At 40.5% G+C, this 18,578-nt stretch overlaps 1 protein-coding gene across 2 annotated transcripts in view; it reads left to right on the forward strand.

Moving 5' to 3' along the window:
• LOC143923540 (interferon-induced very large GTPase 1-like) overlaps positions 1-18,204 on the forward strand; it is an 89,046-nt gene extending 70,842 nt beyond the window's left edge. For both annotated transcript variants that reach the window (XM_077447297.1, XM_077447298.1), the window contains one exon: positions 8,817-18,204. In XM_077447297.1, the coding sequence (XP_077303423.1) occupies positions 8,817-13,549 (4,733 nt within the window). In that variant the 3' untranslated portion in view covers positions 13,550-18,204. The remainder of the gene's footprint in view (positions 1-8,816) is intronic.
• Positions 18,205-18,578: the final 374 nt, after the last annotated feature.

Raw genomic sequence — 18,578 nt, forward strand, 5'->3', positions numbered from 1 at the left:
GTTTCAACATTGGTTAGCATCAAAATGATATCATCTGTGAAAAGGCTAATGACATCATTAGAGTTATGAATTTGGAATCCCGAAATCTGTGGATGGGATCGTATGGAGGATGCTAATGGTTCCATCAAAAGATTAAAAATTAAGTGTGAGAGGGGGCATCCATGACGAGTACCGTTAGTAATTGAGAATGGCGTTGAAAGCATTTCTGATGAGTAAAGCTGGGCTGAGGGATTTGAATAGAGCGCCATTATAGCTATGAATTTTTGGCCTGAGATTCCAAAGACTGACAGAACATAGCCAGATAATAACAATTGATTCTATGCGTCCAGTGCAAGGAGCAGAGAAGGAGTTCTTTGCATTTTTGCCATGTGAATTATATTGATCAGTCTGCGGGTAGCATCGGTTATCTGGCGTCCCTTGGTAAAGCCAGATTGATCTTGATCTGGCTGTATGAGTAGAGTTATTTAAAGCCTTCCTGCTCACTTTTTCATTTGCCTTTGCGTTGGTCACATCACAGGGAACCATCTCCTGCTGTTTGTTTCAAGACTGGCTTGCTGACATCCCACCTGGCTTCTTATCCTGCTTGCGGTTGCTCTCCTTGGATCCCTGACTCCCATCCTGGCTGATTACCCGATCTGGTTAATGAACTTTGGACTGGCTGACTACCCGATCTGGCTACTAGACTCTGGCTATGCTTGACTATGCTTTTTTCTATTTACCTTTTTATTTTTATTAATAAACACATGTGATTTGATTGCACTTCTGTCTTTGTTTCATGGTTCCTGACAAGCTGCTTCATTGTAAATTTTTACCATGTAAGGTATTAAAATATGTTTAAACGACTTATAGTATTCCCCTCTAAATCCATCAGAACCTGGTGATTTATTGCTTGGTAATGAATCTATAACCCTCTGGATTTCAAGTGATGTAAATGGGGAGTTTATTGTTAAGAGTTGCTCTTGAGAGATTTGTGGGAGTTTAAATTTGTATAGGAAGTCTTTAAATCCTCCTTTGACTGTATGGTGTTGGGGGTCTCTATTTAAGTTGTACAAGGAGCTGTAATACTCGCTAAACATATCTGCTATTGCTTGTGGGTGGTATATATTGTTTTTGGTAGATGAATGGTAGCAGCAGAAGAGAGTGTAGTGTATGGCATAAATGAAATAGTTTTTGGGAGAGGTCTGGTGACGGTTTATTTTTATTTTGAGTATCTATGATGGCAATCTCCTCAATGAGGTTGTTTATGTTTCTGCCTCTTTGCCTTAGCATCGAGTTTCATAAAGAAGCCCCTTATAAACACCTTATAGGCATTCTGTAGTAAGAAGTTATTGACCACTGAGGACTGATTAGTTTCACAAAACTCTATGAGATACTTTTCCAGTTCAGCCTTAGATTCTGTTTGTTGTAGCAGACTTTCCATATAGGGGTGGATTGGAATGATGAAGAGTCTTGATTTGTCAGAAGTATTTAAGCGTGGTCAGATCAAATGATGGTATTAATAGATGTAGCAGTAGCTTTTGTCAAGAGCCATTTGTCCAGCAGAAATAAGTCTATCTGTGAATAAGAGCGATGAGAGTTTGAAAAAAAGGTTAAGTCTCTCTCGCTGGCATGTAGAAACTACCAGGGATCGTAGAGGTCAAGTAATTGAATGTAACGTTGAAGAGATAGAGTGTTCCGTCAACGAGAAGCTGTAGAATCCATGGTCGGGCCCGGGGTCACATTAAAATCCCCACATAGGAACAGACCTCCTTGTTGGAATTTGTGTATGGACTTTAATAGTTTGTTGAAAAAACCTATTTAGTGTACGTTGGGTGCATACACATGTACCATTGTGAGTGTCATAGATTTGATGTCATAAGTCAATATCAGCTATCTGCCCTGGGGATCTTTAAATTTGTTGTGTAAAGTTTACTATGTCCATTATTATCAAGAACCCTCTTTTTTTGAGTCCGCATTAGCAGAGAAGACATAGGGGAATTTCACATGTACATTTAGGTGGTGCGGTGCTACTGAAGTGAGTCTCCTGAACACATAGGACATCGCATTTGTATTGCAGGGTTTCTTACCAGACAGATTTGCTTTTAGTGGGGTGATTGAGGCCATTAGAATTAATAGACAAAAAATTCAGTCCCATGGTAAATATTCAAAACATTCAATTAATATGTTCATCAGTCAGTAACTGAAAGTTAATAACATAAAAAGGGTTAAACCCTATGTGCAGCAACTGCTGCTAAAACTTAGTGGGGGTGTAACAAACTTTGGTTGTTCTCCTCCGGGCAGAGGAACCTATAGATATAGGACTAATTCCATGTCAGGATTAGGTGTGTTTTCTTGAGCTTTTAGTTGTTACCACTTTCCACTTGTTTAGGATTTCCTGAGGTTGGAGTGTCTGGGAGGATCTGCCTTGTTTTTAGCAGGGATAGGCCCTTCTCTAAGGAATCTTTGACAAATGATGTCCTTTGTGACAGTGAGATTCGTAGGATATATCTGTATCTGATGTCATGGTTTCTTTTTTTTTTTTTTTTCCCATAAAGAGTTTCTTTTATTAAAGTTAATGCCAGACATGACAGAAGTAATAATACAGGCAATTAAGGCGCTCATTGTAATAATACATAACATAAGCAATCACTTATTCGACTAAGAACTGAGTGTCTATATGCACATCAGGAATCTCAACTTGGCCAAACATGTAACTCAATAACAGGTATTTGGTTTGTAGGATTCACTTGTGTTAAGAATTCTGCTTATCTTCTCATTTATATCATACTAAATACGTTAGGGCCGCTAGGGAATCTTGCCTCCCGTTGTCTGCACGTCCGATTTTCAGAGGGATGTGGACCGAAGGCCCACTGTTAAGTTGGCCCTACTATCCACATCCTCCTGTATTTGAGGTCCTACAGGAGAGGGAGAACAAGGAAGGAAAACTGGGGGGGGGGGGGGTAGAGGAAGAAGGGGAGCCGCAGAGAGGAGAAAGGCATATTCTCCCCTCGTTTGGGAAAGGGGTGGGGTGACCACCAGCTACCCTCCCCATCTACTCCTTGCAGCTCATCTGTCACTTTATCAATGTCTCCTCCGTCAACTATTTGTAAACATGGTAAAGTATATTGCTATTGGTTATTAACCATTGCGGTTCAATAGGTTTTGGTATTCTTGAGACTTACAAAACTGGAGCCAGTTTTCCCAAATTGCTCTGTAGTTGGCGATTCTATCTTGAGAGGAAAATATTAGCTCCTCTATCCCTGCTATGTGATCAACGTGTGAAGCCCATTCTTTCCAGGTTGGGATCGTAGTGGACCTCCAGTGCACCGGTAGACATAGCCTGGCTGCGTTTATCATATGCATTGCAACCGATTTAAAGTACTTTTTCTTGGATATTTTTGAGTGGTGAAAGAGGTATTGTGCTGGCGTGAATTCTAAGGGGAGCAAAAAGACCGCAGCCGTTGCTTCATTAACTTTTTGCCAATATGGTTGGATATGGGGACAGTTCCATCAGATGTGTAGGAAAGTGCCTTGCTCTTGGCCACATCTCCAACACCGGTCAGAGACTGTGGGTATGAATTTATGAAGTATCTCTGGTGTTTTGTACCACTGTGTCTTAATCTTATACCCATTTTCCTGAATGTGGACATTCAGTGATGCTTTGTGAATGTATAAATTAATTCGTTTCCAGCTCATGTGTGATATTTCTTTGTTTAATTGGCTTGCATCTCGGCATGTGGCCATTCCCGAGACAGGAAGCTCTTGGCTAGCCCTGCAATAAAGTCCGGATTTCCTCTGATGGGGTGAGGGAACATTCTTTAGCTGAAATTGCATGGGCCTTACACACTCTATCAAACGCCTCTAGGGTTGCGTTAATGAGAGGGTGGGTTTGTATGACCGCCGATACATGTTTTTTGGGCAGCCAGGGGATCGAACTGAGTTCGTTTTTGGTCATTAATTGTTCCAAAAGTACCCATCCCTTACACTGGGTGTGTACCTTCCAATCCACAATCCGTGCTAGCTCAGTGGCCCAATGGTATCTCTGTAGGTCAGGGAGCCCGATTCCCCCCTCAGATTTTGGCAACAATTGTTTTACCCACTTATTCTTGCCCCCCTGGACCCCCATATCAAGGTTCTACATAATTTTTTGTAGGCCGCAGAGAAGGAGGGTGGGAGGCAGATTGGCATAGTCTGCATTTTATACAAGATACTAGGGAGAACCGTCATCTTTAGGATAGATGCTCGTCCGAACCATGAAATGTTGGGTGTGTCCCACCTATTCAGGTCTTGTTGTAGCTTTTTCATTTCTGTCAAAAAGTTTTTGTTATACAAATCTGCAAGCCTACTAAGTAGTTGAAGGCCTAAATAGGTGATAGCATCTGTCCTCCAGGGGAAGTTCCTCTGACATTGTTGCACTATGTGGGGGGACAGGGTAATGTTTAGTGCGAAAGTTGATTTTCAAATTAGAGATAAGTCTGAATTGTTCCAGTACTTGCATCAGGTTTGGCAGGGTCGTCAGGGGTGATGAGAGGAAAAGGAGGATATCGTCTGCAAATGCCGCGATTTTAAATTCCCGATCTTGTACTTCAATGCCTTTTATGTTTGAATTTGCTCAAGTGCATCTTAATAGGGGTTTCAATGTAAGTATATAAAGTAAGGGAGATAGGGGGCAGCCCTGTCTGGTACCATTCTGGATGGGGAAGACCTCTGACAGGTGGCCGTTGACCTGGACTCTGACGCTCAGGTTAGTGTACAGAGCTTTAATATACACTCGCATGCAGGTCCGTAAGCCCAGCTTCTCCAGGACTTTGTCCATATAGTCCCAGGCCACCCGGTCAAAGGTCTTCTCCGCATCCAGTCAGCCAGTGGTGTAGATTTAGAGCTTTAATGGTATTGTCCCGGCCTCCCTGCCAGGGGCAAAGCCCACAAGGTCCAGGCCCACCCACGCCGGCACGTGATAGGAAAGGCTAGTTGCTATGATTTTGGAAAAGATTTTCACGTCCACATTTAAAAGCATGATTGGTCGATAATTTGCTACGTTGGTCTGGTCCTTCTTTTCCTTTGGAATCACTGTAATGTATGCCTCTAATAGGCTGTGGGGAGAGCTCGGTGTGCCTGTGATGTCATGGTTTCTTAATGCTTTTGTAATTGTATTGAGATTTTTTCTTTTCAGTAATGTGTACTGAGATAAATCTGCATAAAATTGGAGCCTGAGGGCAACGGTCTTTTCTGTGCATTGTTGTCATGATATTTCCTTTAATATGGAAAATATGGAGACATAAAATTATATCCCTAGAAATTTTGTCTGGAAAATGGTATCACGTACCTGGTCGGAGGCTGAAATGCTGGGAGGGCTTCCCTTGTGACTAAGTGCAGAGCATCCCCTGAAGGTGACACAGGGAGAGCTATACTCAAAGCAGCAGGGGTCGCTGGCTGCGGCAAGCTAAGGTTGAGAAGAGAAGAACTACTGATAGGCAGCTGATGAGCAGGGTAAGGGGTACCTTGGAAGTACCAGATGAGATTGTGCAGCAGGAGGAACCAGAAGCCATGTCAGGAGCCAAGCTGGAGTTAATGCACAGGACAGCAAGCAGCAACAAAGTCAATGGAACAAGCCAGGGTCATACACGGAGCAGCAGGTCAAGCGGGTAAACAGGAACAAGTCAGGGGTCAAGCCGGGGGTCAACACAGATCAGATGGGTCAAGGCAAGCCGGGTCGTTAACAGGTATCCAAGACAACAGGAACAGGACCACAGGAACACACAGAAGCTGAAGATCATGTAGCAGTTGGTCACTGCTGCAGCAGGCTTTAAATAGGACACTGGCGTCTCTTACGTACTGCACGCGCATTGGCGCACACGTGTGTGCATTGGCGCATGGGTGTGCGCATCAGCGCACACACATTGGTGAATATGTTGTCCTGGCTGTCCTCGCCTGAGCGTGCGCATGCACATTAGCATTGGAAAATTAGCATTTGCAGGTCTGAGATTCTGCTGGCAATTGATGCCCATTCTCCTGCGGGTAGGTCCCTGACAGATGGGAAGGTTTGGGAGGTGGTGAACTCTGTCCACCATAACATCCAAAGCAGATGCTTCAAGGAGCATTTCCTTGAACATGTCAGTCACATAGGAGGACAGGTGCTCTTGTGCAATTGATTCAGGGATCCCCCTTATTTTTAAGTTTTTCCTTCTGGACCTGTCCTCAATATCAGCCAATTTTGTTTTAACCCATTCTATTTCCTCATCTTTTTCTTCAGCGTCATCCACAAGGTTGTTCATGGTGGTAGGAAACTCCCCCATTTTACCTTTATCACTTTACACTGGTACAGGGGACCTATGGTATTGTTGGTAGCAGGTTTACCATTGAGTGACATTTTTTTCGCATCTCTGCGACTTGATTTATAATCACATTAGGTTGTACATGTAGTTTGGTACACGTGGTTTTCAGGTTTTTGGCCTAAACTTATAATTTATTTGAGATTGAGGGTTTGATTATATTTTGTAAGGAAGTATTCTGGCCTGTTCCAACATCATCAGTTCCTGATATTTCCGCTGTTTTGGAGATTTAATATGTAATGGGTTTGATTATTAGTCCCCGATATTAGAAATCTATGTTTTGTGACCACTGTCCCTGGTGGCCTATAGATTTATTACACTCACTGTTTGATATAACCTTCTCTGGGTGAAGCTGATGTTCTTTCTGTTTTCCTGGGTTTATCAACATAGAGTTTCATTAGTATTAGGCTGAAGGAGACTATTGGGTTCTTTGGAAAAAGACCTTGGCCTTTATTTCTATCTATTTATCCTCTACAAGTCCACTTTGGAATGGAAACCTGTTTCTAGGTAGCGCCATTTAACCCGATACCATTTTAGTAATTCCACATTGGTGAATATGTTGTCCTGGCTGTCCTCGCCTGTGCGTGCGCATGCGCATTAGCATTGGAAAATTAGCATTTGCAGGTCTGAGATTCTGCTGGCAATTGATGCCCATTCTCCTGCGGGTAGGTCCCTGACAGATGGGAAGGTTTGGGAGGTGGTGAACTCTGTCCACCATAACATCCAAAGCAGATGCTTCAAGGAGCATTTCCTTGAACATGTCAGTCACATAGGAGGACAGGTGCTCTTGTGCAATTGATTCAGGGATCCCCCTTATTTTTAAGTTTTTCCTTCTGGACCTGTCCTCAATATCAGCCAATTTTGTTTTAACCCATTCTATTTCCTCATCTTTTTCTTCAGCGTCATCCACAAGGTTGTTCATGGTGGTAGGAAACTCCCCCATTTTACCTTCTATGGGATCAACTCTGGTTTCAACCTCTTTCAGCACTTTGTTGAACTTGTGCATACAGGTCATCATGTATGCCTACAACAAAATTCTCAGTGACACCAGCATATCCTCCACAACTCTGTTTAGTATAGGTTGATCAGTGGTTGGGAACTCTAGACAGGCAGTTCTCTGGTGTCTTCCCCAGAGTCTGCATTGTAGTTTACCTCATGGTTTCTGTCCTGCTTATCTAGCTTAAACCTGGATTTTTCTGGACTGCCAGATAAAGGAGTGGAGTGTCCTGAGTTCAAGCTGTGTGGCTATCTGCAGGCTGGGACCTGAGAGCCCCGTGTAGAAGACCATGGTGCCGGTCTAGAGGTCAGGAGGTGAGGTGACATTTTGCTTACTCCCATGTTGTTGCTGAGGGAAGAAGGCTGTCAGCTTTTGCGGCTTCCTGTCCTGTTTTCTCTTCTTGGACATGCACGTGTGTCTGGGGTGAAGTCCACGGGTGTTTGCTGTGTGATCCAGTGTCCTGGAGTGTTGCTGTGGGCCATTCTGTCTTCTGCACAACTGGAGCAGCTCCTTGAAGTGTCCATCAGGATCCACGGCAAGCTCTACCCCCCGTTGATTGCAATTTAAATGACAGAAATGGAAATTGGATTGTATATAATTTCCTTACCCACGCAAAGTTTATTCTATATTATTTATAGGGGCTGCATGTTGTAAAGGTGATACCTTATGTGTGTGAAAATTTGTGATGAACCGCGCACCCTATATACACATCAACTTTAAATGAAAAAATAACAATATCGTGAGCAACCATTAGCATGTCTGACATCATCAGGGGGCACATCTCAGACATGCTGACGAAACGCATTGGATGTTGCCGAGCATGATACGTCACTTCTGCCCAGTGCAATGCAGGTGGAGCTTTTACTTTTATCATTTTAAAACTGTATTTGTTCTAAGTGTTGTTGCAGTGCAATTTTATTACAATAAACCTTACATATTTCACTGTTGGAGGCTGTCTTTCCTTTTAATGCCTTGCTAGTCACTGGATATCTTGCGGTTTGAACCTACTTGCTTTGGGAGTCTGTCTACGGAATTGAGAGGCCATCCGCTGTATGACTCCTGTAATGGAAGTCATGTAGTTCCGGTGAGTAGGCTGTGTGACAGATGATGGTGGAGGAAGACCCATAGTCACTTTTTTGCTGGATAAGGCAACTTATGCACCATTGGAAGTCCTTTGATGGAAGTTCAAGGACACTACACTTTTATATGATTGATTTTTTGGACACTCTATTTTTTCATTATATACCCACTGTAGATATCTGGTGGTAGTCACATGCATTTGTTTTCACTTATGCACTTTAGAGTGAATATTGTAAAAGATTTCACATGTTAATTAATTTATGTCTATCCTCTGGAGACATCTAGTGGTGCTCACAATATTGTTATTTTGGAAATTTAAAGTTGATGTGTATATAGGGTGCGCGGTTCATCACAAATGATTACAATTTAGCAAGTGAACTGAATGGTGATGTAAAAATATATAACATTACACATTTATTTTCTTACAGAACTCTATACCAACGAGACTAAAAAGACTACTTATCAACTTGCAGAAAAAATTTCAAAGATTTCGACATTGACTCTGAGGGATATCCTGAGCGTTGGCTTAGAGAATGTGCATGACAAACCGCCTAAAACTGTAGAGGATCTTCCCTGGAATTACTTGAGGAAACTCATGGCCCTAAATAGGACTGCAAGAGATATTGTTCTTGAGAAAGATCAGTCTACAGGTGTTTATGCATACAATAATGATGACGACAACCTAATTAATTATTCTTTCGTTCCAGATGATAATTCATCTAGTTCTGTTCACCCCCTGGATGTCCTGTGTGTCCTCCTGCATTGCTCAGACAGTTTTCTTCAACAAGAGATTGTAACCAAATTGTCCATGTGTCAGTTTGCCATCCCTCTGCTGCTCCCTGCTGGTGATGGGTCACATTGTACCCTCATGGTTTGGGCAATGAGAGACATAGTGAAGAAGTGGAGACCTCAGTCATTAGTGGGCAGTAAAGGCTTTAGAGAAGAAAATGTGGTGAATGCTTCCATGCCAATCTTGTCTTATGTCAGATTGGGAAAAAAAAAATTATCCAAATCTAAAATCCTAAACCAAGTTCTTAATCCAGCTCAGCTACATAGTAACTTCTTCATACATGACAATTTGGATGGAGGAAACATTGAGAGGGAAATATCTGATGGACTGGTAGAAGTTTCCTGGTATTTTCCATGTGGTAAGTCTGATGTTTTCCCAGAACCCATCGCAGTGACCAACCTACGAGGAGACCTGGAGGCCAACCGGGACCAGTTCACGTTTCTGACAAGAATTTCATCAGCTGTGTTTATATTCATTGAGGATATTTCTGAGAGGGAATTCAGACTGTTATCATCCTTCCCTACCACTGACACCCAGTATTACTTCATTGTTACTCCCGGTCCTGGGAAAACTGTGAGTCCACAGACACTGAAGAACCTTCAAGACTTAATGCCAGTGCTAAAGTTAAAAAAAACAAATGTGATAATACATGCAGGCATGGCAAATGAGGCAGCATTTGTAAAAAAACTACAAAGCAATATTATTAATTTAATTAACAGTAAACCAAAAGAAAATACAATGAGAGACCTTGAAAAAGAAACTCATGGATTGAACATCCAAGTGGATGAAAGTGATCCTGAATGTCAGAAGGCCAGGGAACATGCCAGGAAAATAACAGAAGAAATATCAAATGTGTCTGACTACAAAAAGAACACTATGAAGTTACAGGGAGATCTCTGGAGACAGTTATCTAAAGTGGAAAAAGAATTTTGCAGAATGACAAAGCAAGGTGGCAAAGACACACAACAATATCAAGATGAACTGATAAAGAAACGCATTTCATTACATGAGGAACAACATAACCATGATCTGCCCAATGGTTTAAAGCTCTTTATTGATGCAATCACTCAATTGTCTAAGACTGAGAAACAATATTTTCTGAAATGGATGAAATTTGAACTTGATTCAGTTGCTAGAGCCCATCTTTCTATTCTACAAGCAAAATACAAAGAAAAATGTAGCAATACCCTAATTAATAATCAAGAGCTCAAACAGATAGACCAGACAATCTCTGACAGTTCTTTAGGAATTGAACATTTCCTACGTGAGATGGGACAGTTTTATGAAGCTGAATGTTCCATGGTTAAAGAAAACAAAATAGTTAAAAGAAAAAGACGATTTATTAGACTGCCGGGAATTGCTGCTGATCTCTTGTTGGATGGTTTCCCATTGGAGCTGATAGATGGAGATGCCTCCAACATCCCCTTACGGTGGATAACTGATGTTCTTAAGGAGCTGGACACCAAAACAGGGGGAAAATGCAGAATGAGAGTAATCACTGTGCTGGGAGTGCAGAGTACAGGAAAATCCACTCTTCTCAACACCATGTTTGGTCTGCAGTTCCCAGTGGCCAGTGGACGATGCACACGAGGAGCCTTCATGACTCTTCTTAATGTGAAAGAGAAATTCCAGGAGGAACTGGGCTGTGACTTCATCCTGGTGATTGACACTGAGGGGCTGAAGGCTCCAGAGTTGGCTTCCTTGGAGGGCAGTTATGAACATGACAATGAACTGGCCACACTAGTGGTTGGGTTGAGTGATATCACCATCATCAATATGGCCATGGAAAACACAACAGAAATGAAGGATATTTTACAGATTGTGGTCCATGCTTTTCTTAGAATGAAAGAAATAGGAAAGAGACCCAACTGCCAGTTTGTACATCAGAATGTGAGCGATGTGTCCGCTCATGACAAGAACATGAGAGACAGGAAGAAACTTCTGGAACAACTGAATGAAATGACAAAAGTAGCTGCAGAGATGGAAAAGAAAAGTGAAATCAGAACTTTCAGTGATGTGATGGATTACAATCTGGAGAAAGACAACTGGTACATTCCTGGGCTCTGGCTTGGGGTCCCACCAATGGCTCCAGTAAATTCTGGGTACAGTGAGCATGTGTCTGAACTGAAAAAGTATTTATTAGAATTAATGACAAACAAAGAATCTCTGCACATGCCTTTAACTATTCCTGAATTTATAACATGGATAGAAAGTTTATGGAACGCTGTAAAACATGAAAAATTCATCTTCAGTTTCAGGAACAGTCTGGTGGCAGAAGCTTATAATAAACTGGCTATAGAATACTCACAGTGGGAATGGGAGTTCCGAAAAGCTGTCCATGATTGGCTGATCCGTACAGAGACAAACATTAAGAATCAGACTGCAGAGAGTCTAAATGAAAAACTTTGCTCCAAATTTAGGAATGAGCTCAACAATTTGTTGATTATTAGAGAAAATGAAATCTTGAAATTGCTGGAAAAATACTTTGACAATAAAAATGAAAATGTTCATCTAATAGAACGATACAAACAAGATTTTATTCTGAGCACAACATCCCTGAAGGAGGAATTGAAAAGGAATTCCCTTGTGAAGTTTGATGAGACTGTTTCAATTCAAAAGGGGAAATTCAAGATTCAGAATATGCAAACTAATTCCCAGAAATTGATTGAAGACAAAATCACAGATCTCCTCAAGAGGTGCCGAGAAAAGAAAAAAACTCTGGATAATGTCCAGTTAAAGAGAGAATTTGAGGAGATGTGGGAGAAGACACTGAGTGATCTACAGGTGAAGAAATTAAAAACACACAATGTCAGTGGATCTATGTTACAGCAGCTGATGAATGACATGAGTAATAAAGGACCAGCTGTAAATGAACACTTACTGGGTGTGAAGGACTTGGCAGATATCAAACAGACTGATTTCAAGATGGATGAGAAATATATTGAGAGTGGAAGGATCAAGAAATGGACAGGTAAAGTTTTAGATAAAATTGGTCTTGGGTCCAAAAACGATTGTTTGGACAAAATAAATAGTGTTGCTCAATCTCTTATAGATAACTGTAACAAATATATTAGAGGGAAGGTGGAAACTGGAGAGGACTATTGTGACAACTACTGCCTGGAATTACTTCATATAGTTACAACAGAGATTTCTAAAGAATCCAGAAATCTTCATTTGTCCACAGAGTTTGAACTGGATATCAAGCTTCACATTCTTGGAAAAGCTTCCAGAGAGTTTCAGGAGATGCGTGATAAATTCATTAGAGAGAACGATCCAAAACTGTGTTTGGAGAAACTAAAGCCTGGATATATAGCAACATTTATCAGTCTATTTCAAGAGAAAGATATAAGTCAGACTAAAGCCAAAGAATTCTGTGAGCGATGTCTAAAAACAGCAATGATGGATCATGTATTCCACCATCTTGGGCAGAAAATAATAGATAGCATAGTAAGTTCAGACAAGAAATTCAGCAGTAGAACATTTTTTCAAAATGTTTTACTAAGGAAGCTGCTGGAAGAAATATCATTCCAGACATATGTAAAGTATACACTATCATATGAGAAATTTACCAAAGCCTGGATATTAACATACACTGAAACATTTGCAAAGCCCCAAATCCTAAAAGCATTACAAATGCTTCTGCTCTCTTCACTGGACACAAAGATAAGAGGAGCTCTTAATGAAGAAAACTCAGTTAAAAGTTCATCAGTCTCAGACTTTTTGAAAAGTGTATGTGAGATCCTAAAGGAAGAATTAGTGATCCCACAGAATGAGATGCAAGCCGTCACTTTCCAGAACACGGCTGATGTTGGACAATTTTCATCTGACATTCAGCTCTTCCTCCGAGATACAGAAACAGAAGTCTTATCAGAGCTGCAATCTATGGATATAAAGTCTGTACTCTCCAGGGTGACGGTGAAGCCTCAGGATGAATTGTTCAGGAAGGTTGTTGGCTGTGGGAAGCAATGTCCATTCTGTAAAGTCCCCTGTGAGGCCGGAGGTGAGGAACACAAGGAGCACTTTGCTACTATCCACAGACCTGAAGGACTGGGAAGATACAGATGTAGTGTTACTCAAATCTTAACCACTGAAATATGTAGTGCATCTGTTGTATCTAATGTTATGTTTCAATGTTCAGACACAGAATGGAAACCACACCCATACAGAGATTATCGTACCATTTATCCAGATTGGGCCATCCAACCAGATCCCAGCATCGAGTCCTCAGATTACTGGAAATATATTTTTGTGATGTTTAATGAGAAGTTTGCTGAAGAATACAAAGCAAAACCAGCCGTAATACCAGATGGCTGGAAATCCATCACAAGAGAAAAAGCTCTGGAAAGCTTAACAAAAATGTTCAATAGCTAAACAGAGAAGACAAATCAACAAACAGCATGTAATTGCTTATCCAAGTTATCTGCAAATCATTTAATAACATTAAAAATTAATCTTTCCATTGATTTTTTTTCTAATTGGAAAAAACATTTTAAAATATTTCCCCACAACCATGATCACAGTAATCAGGGTGTGAACAGAATTGAAGAGAATCCTCATTCCCCCAATGATATAATGGGCTCATTACTTCTCTCAGAAGATTCCACAACATCCCGATACATATTACAGGTGATTGTTGTGTCCAATGACTATGACTTTCCTAGCACTGCACTGGAAAGTTAGTATAGTTGCTTCACATATCTGATATCTCTCTAGGAATGAACATCTGATTATATGTTTTACTGTACTATAGATTACATTATGATATGACAGAGCTTCTATTTATCTCTCATGTTGATGGATTTCAAAACTTATACTAAAATAGATAATTTCAGTATAGAGCAGAGGTAGGGAAGGTTTTTACAAGAAAGTTTTCTAAAGTATTTACAATGTATGTGGAAGATCTGGAGAGGATCACTTTCCCCAACATTGGAGTTTTACATATAGAGGGGAATTCATCAAAACTGGAGCAGCTGTGCATGGCAACCAATCAACTTCTAGCTTTAATTTTTAAAGCTTAACTGAACAAGCTGAATATAGAAGCTCATTGGGTGCCATGCACAGCCGCTCCAGAATCTTTCCACTCCAGTTCTGATAACCCCCTCATAGTGTTTTGGTATATAAAGTATGTGTGTGTTACTGTATGGGTTACATTCATAGACCTACTGTAAGCTGTCCTTCCAATACAACCTACAGAAATTATTTAGATCACACTGAGGGGTGTATTTATATAAAAAAAATATGCATAATAATTCACCCAGTGAAAGTGCATGTGCCTTTATTCTGTGTGAATAGAGGTAATAAACAAATGCCATTGGATATTTCCTGTGCCGGACACATTTGTTTATTCATTTAAAACAGAAAATAACAAAAACAAATGTTTTACATTGATCTTGCAAATACTAGATTTGGCCACTAGAAGGTGCTAAATATTGTTGGCTTGTCCTATCATAATTAGTGCCATCTAGTGGCCATATGCAGTATTTTCTGTTTTAAATCAATGAAAACATTTATCCGACACAGGAAATGGCCTAATGGCATATTTATTTCCCCATTAACACAGAATGAATTTTCAGTGGGCAAATTGCTATGTGTATTTTATAACCCTAAGCTGTTATTTTTTCTTTTAAATAAATATGTTTTTAAGTGTGTATATTCCATGTATAACCACATTGTCATGTTAATCTCAGTGATGTATTCTTCCTATTCATACTTCATGAATAATTTGGATAAATTAATTCTTTCTCATGATCTTTAACCACTTGCTTACTGGACAATTAAACCCTCCTCCTGTCCAGAACAAATTTCAGCATTCAGCGCTGTTCCAATTTGAATGACAATTGTGCAGTCATACAACACTGTACTCAAATGAAATTTTAATAATTTTTTTATGACAAATAGAGCTTTCTTTTAGTGGTATTTGATCACCTCTGCAGTTTTTATTTTTATGTTAAAAAGACTGAATTAAAAAAAATATATATATACATTTTGCAAACAGGTATTTTTTTTCCTTCATTGATGTACGCTGATGAGCCTGCACTGATGGGCACCGATAAGGCAGCACTGGTGGGCACTGATAGGCGGCACTGCGAGGTGGCACTGAGGGGCATTGATAGGTGGCTTTGGTGGGCACTAATAAGTGGCACTAATAGGTGGCACTGATAGCTGGCAGTGATGGGCACTGATGGGTGGTAGTGATGGACACTGATGGGTGGCAGTGATGGGCACTGATAGGTTAAACTGAAAGGCAGCACTGCTAGGTGGCACTGATTGGCACCACTGGTGGGCATTGATAGGTGGCACTTGTGGGCATTGATAGGTGGCACTTGTGGGCATTGATAGGTGGCAGTGGTGGGCACTGTGGGTAATGGCAAGTGGAACTGGCAGGCACAGAAGAGGAGGCAGATGTACCTCCTTCTTCTTTGGGACCGATGTCCCATGAGCATAAGCCGGTGATTGGCTTTTTTTTTCTTCTCATGCTGTCAGCGAGAGGAGAAAAAAAAGCCAATTACCGAGCTATTGTTTACATCATGTGATCAGCTGTCATTGGCTGACAGCTGATCATGTGATAAGGGGCCGGGATCTGCCCCTTACTCGGATCAGTGATCACCCGAGTCTCAGTGACTCGGTGATCACAGCGGGCACCCCCAGCAGGAGTCGTGCGGGGAGCGTGCAAAGGGGAGGACGTCCTATGATGGCCTCCTGGAAATTCAGGACCACGCTGTGGCTGTCATTCATCTATAGTGTGGACCTCAAGTGGTTAATGTTAACAGAATTGTCATATTTCGGAATGATTACATGAGTGTCAGGGATGATGATCAGAGGTTAAAGGGTTAGGGGTGGGTAAAGTAAATGGTTCAGTTAGATGATATTGTCTATTTAAAGCTGGCCTAACATCAGATATACTTTTTACGTTCAGTGCATTATTGGTAATGTTTAACTCTTCCAGGTATTTATCACTTCTCACAGAGATCACAGTACTCCCCCTGACAATAACTTAATCTGCTTGTTTCTTCAGACAGCGCCATCTTTGTTCAGGCATCATCCAGGATCACCATCTACTGCCAGGGCTGAGATGTCAGCTCAGGGATGACAAAGTCAAATAAATCACTGTGCAGTTCTTGGCAGTGTTCACTAATGCCTGACACAAACAGTTGTTGCTGTTTGTTGTGGGGACTTACCTTGATTCTTGAACTTACCTGTGTTTATCAATGTATGTATTTTGGATTAAATTTTGGGTATTAATTTGAGAGTTTTTTGTATATATATATATATATATATATATATATATATATATATATATATATATATATATATATATATATTTTTTTTTTTTTTTTACTCCGGACGATTTATTGGTCTTACAATGTGTGTTTGACTTCTTTATTAACGGTGGTGGGAGTATGGATCAGATGTGTCATATGGACACCCAAGGCGCTCCTCTGCTGGTTATTCAATTGAGTTCCAGCAGGGGGCGCCAATTTAGTCATTCCAGTAGGCGTCTTTTTCATTTGTTGTTATTTACCTAACAGCATCTGATTTTGTACATCCAGCGGCGGTGACTGCCATGCTGCCCGTTGGCCGTTGTGGTCACACTTTTTTTCCATCCTGAAATTCCTGTTCTAGTCCTTGGCCATTTTATGGCTGGGTTTCTGATAACTGTAATTTCCGGCGTCCTATGGATGCCTTAAGGTTACTTCTGGTTTTCGGTTATAGCTTTGGCGTCACTTCCAGCGGGACGGCGCCTCCGCTGTGATGCTGGTTCCTGTTTACAGCGCCGGCATCACTTCCGGTGTGGCGGCGCCTCTGCTATGAGGCTTATTGTGTCCTCACCTTGTTTTGGTGCCAAAATTTTGGCGCCAAACAAGGGGGAGAGGGATATAAAGAATCGCTGCGATCAGTCTTTTTGGCTGGTCCACCTGAGAGGGAGTGCTTTGTGTGTTTAGCGGGCAAGGAGAATTTTTAATAGGGTCTGGTATGGTTCATAGTTTAAACTTTGTGCTGCTTTTTTCGTATTTAAAAATGTTTTATATTACTTTAATTTCTAGAAGGGGACTCATGTATTTATATACATGTAGGTCCCCCTTTCCTGGACCATTTTGAAATTTCGGGATTTAGCAAATCCAGGTAACAACTCTTCAGCCCTGTCCTATTTCGGACATGTCCTGTATGATAATTTGCCTTTTTGATCTGTTGTGAGGAATTGGATATTATCATTTATTATATTATTTCATTTTTAAGGGCTCCTTTCAACATTTATACCTTGAAGTCCCTTGAAGGTTTTCTTTAAAAATAAAAACATTTTCATTTTGGAAAGTTGCTTGGTCCACTTTCTTGAGTGGTTTGAGGTAGGCAGTATTTGGTTGTTATATAATTCCCTATAGATATATCGGATTAGTGCTATTTCTTTCTGTCTTCTAATCTAACAGATGGATCCCAAGGGATGTAGCTTTTCTTGACAATTTATCCCTCTCTATGGTATCATCAAAATTGATCCCCCTTTTTATCCAACCACTCTTGGAGTATCATTGAATTTCATTGAAAGCACAGGTCAGCACTTGAAATCAATTTTTGTCTATACGATATTTTGCATGGCTGTAAATTCTAATATATTTATTATTTGTGATTTCTTTGGTGTGTTTTTTGAAATTGTGTTTTTTTCATTCTAGTGATTATATGCATATGCGATACTAACAGTTCTCCTGAAGAAGCCCTGCATTGCAATTGTTCTTATGTATTCTGTGATGTATTTCTTGAAATTATTTCAAAGGATGTATTTATATGCTTTTCTTACTTAAGATTTATATATTTTTTTATTATATGGTGTTTTTGTGTTTGAAAAGTCTCATAAAAAAAACTTTTCAGATAAGCCTAGGCAAAGTTTTGAGTGGATTTCAAGGATGAAGATGGGTTTTAAATGATAAAATGTGGAGCTTTAAAAATTATGATTTATTGTGACATGTTTGTTGTGATAACCACTTTTTGTCAATTGATTGTAAATGTCAACAAAAATAAACACTTTCTATACAGTTTGTGGTCTTGTGTTATCTTTGAACCTGGCCATTGTACATGTATGACCAGTCCCCTCCCCTATCATGCCATAATGCCCTCTGAAATCTCAGTTACTTTACATGAACAGTCCTGTGATTGCACACAGTGGATCACAGGTAAACATTACAGAGCCAGTAAGAGTGGATCTATACCATGTGATCACTGTGACCAATCACAGCAAGAAAAAACAGGCTGCAGTGAGTAGTCATTTTTCACTTATTGCCAGAGATCAGGAAGCCGTTATACACTGATCAGAAAGGAAGCCAACTGACTGCCAGCCAGCACCAGTGCAATCCAGTTACAGTGACAACAGTATAAAAATACCATCACTGTTTTTCACTACTCTACAGTA

This window comes from Lithobates pipiens, unplaced genomic scaffold, assembly GCF_037356315.1.
Source record: "Lithobates pipiens isolate NorthernLeopardFrog02 unplaced genomic scaffold, aLitPip1_a1.2 Scaffold_22, whole genome shotgun sequence".
Lineage (NCBI taxonomy): Eukaryota > Metazoa > Chordata > Amphibia > Anura > Ranidae > Lithobates > Lithobates pipiens.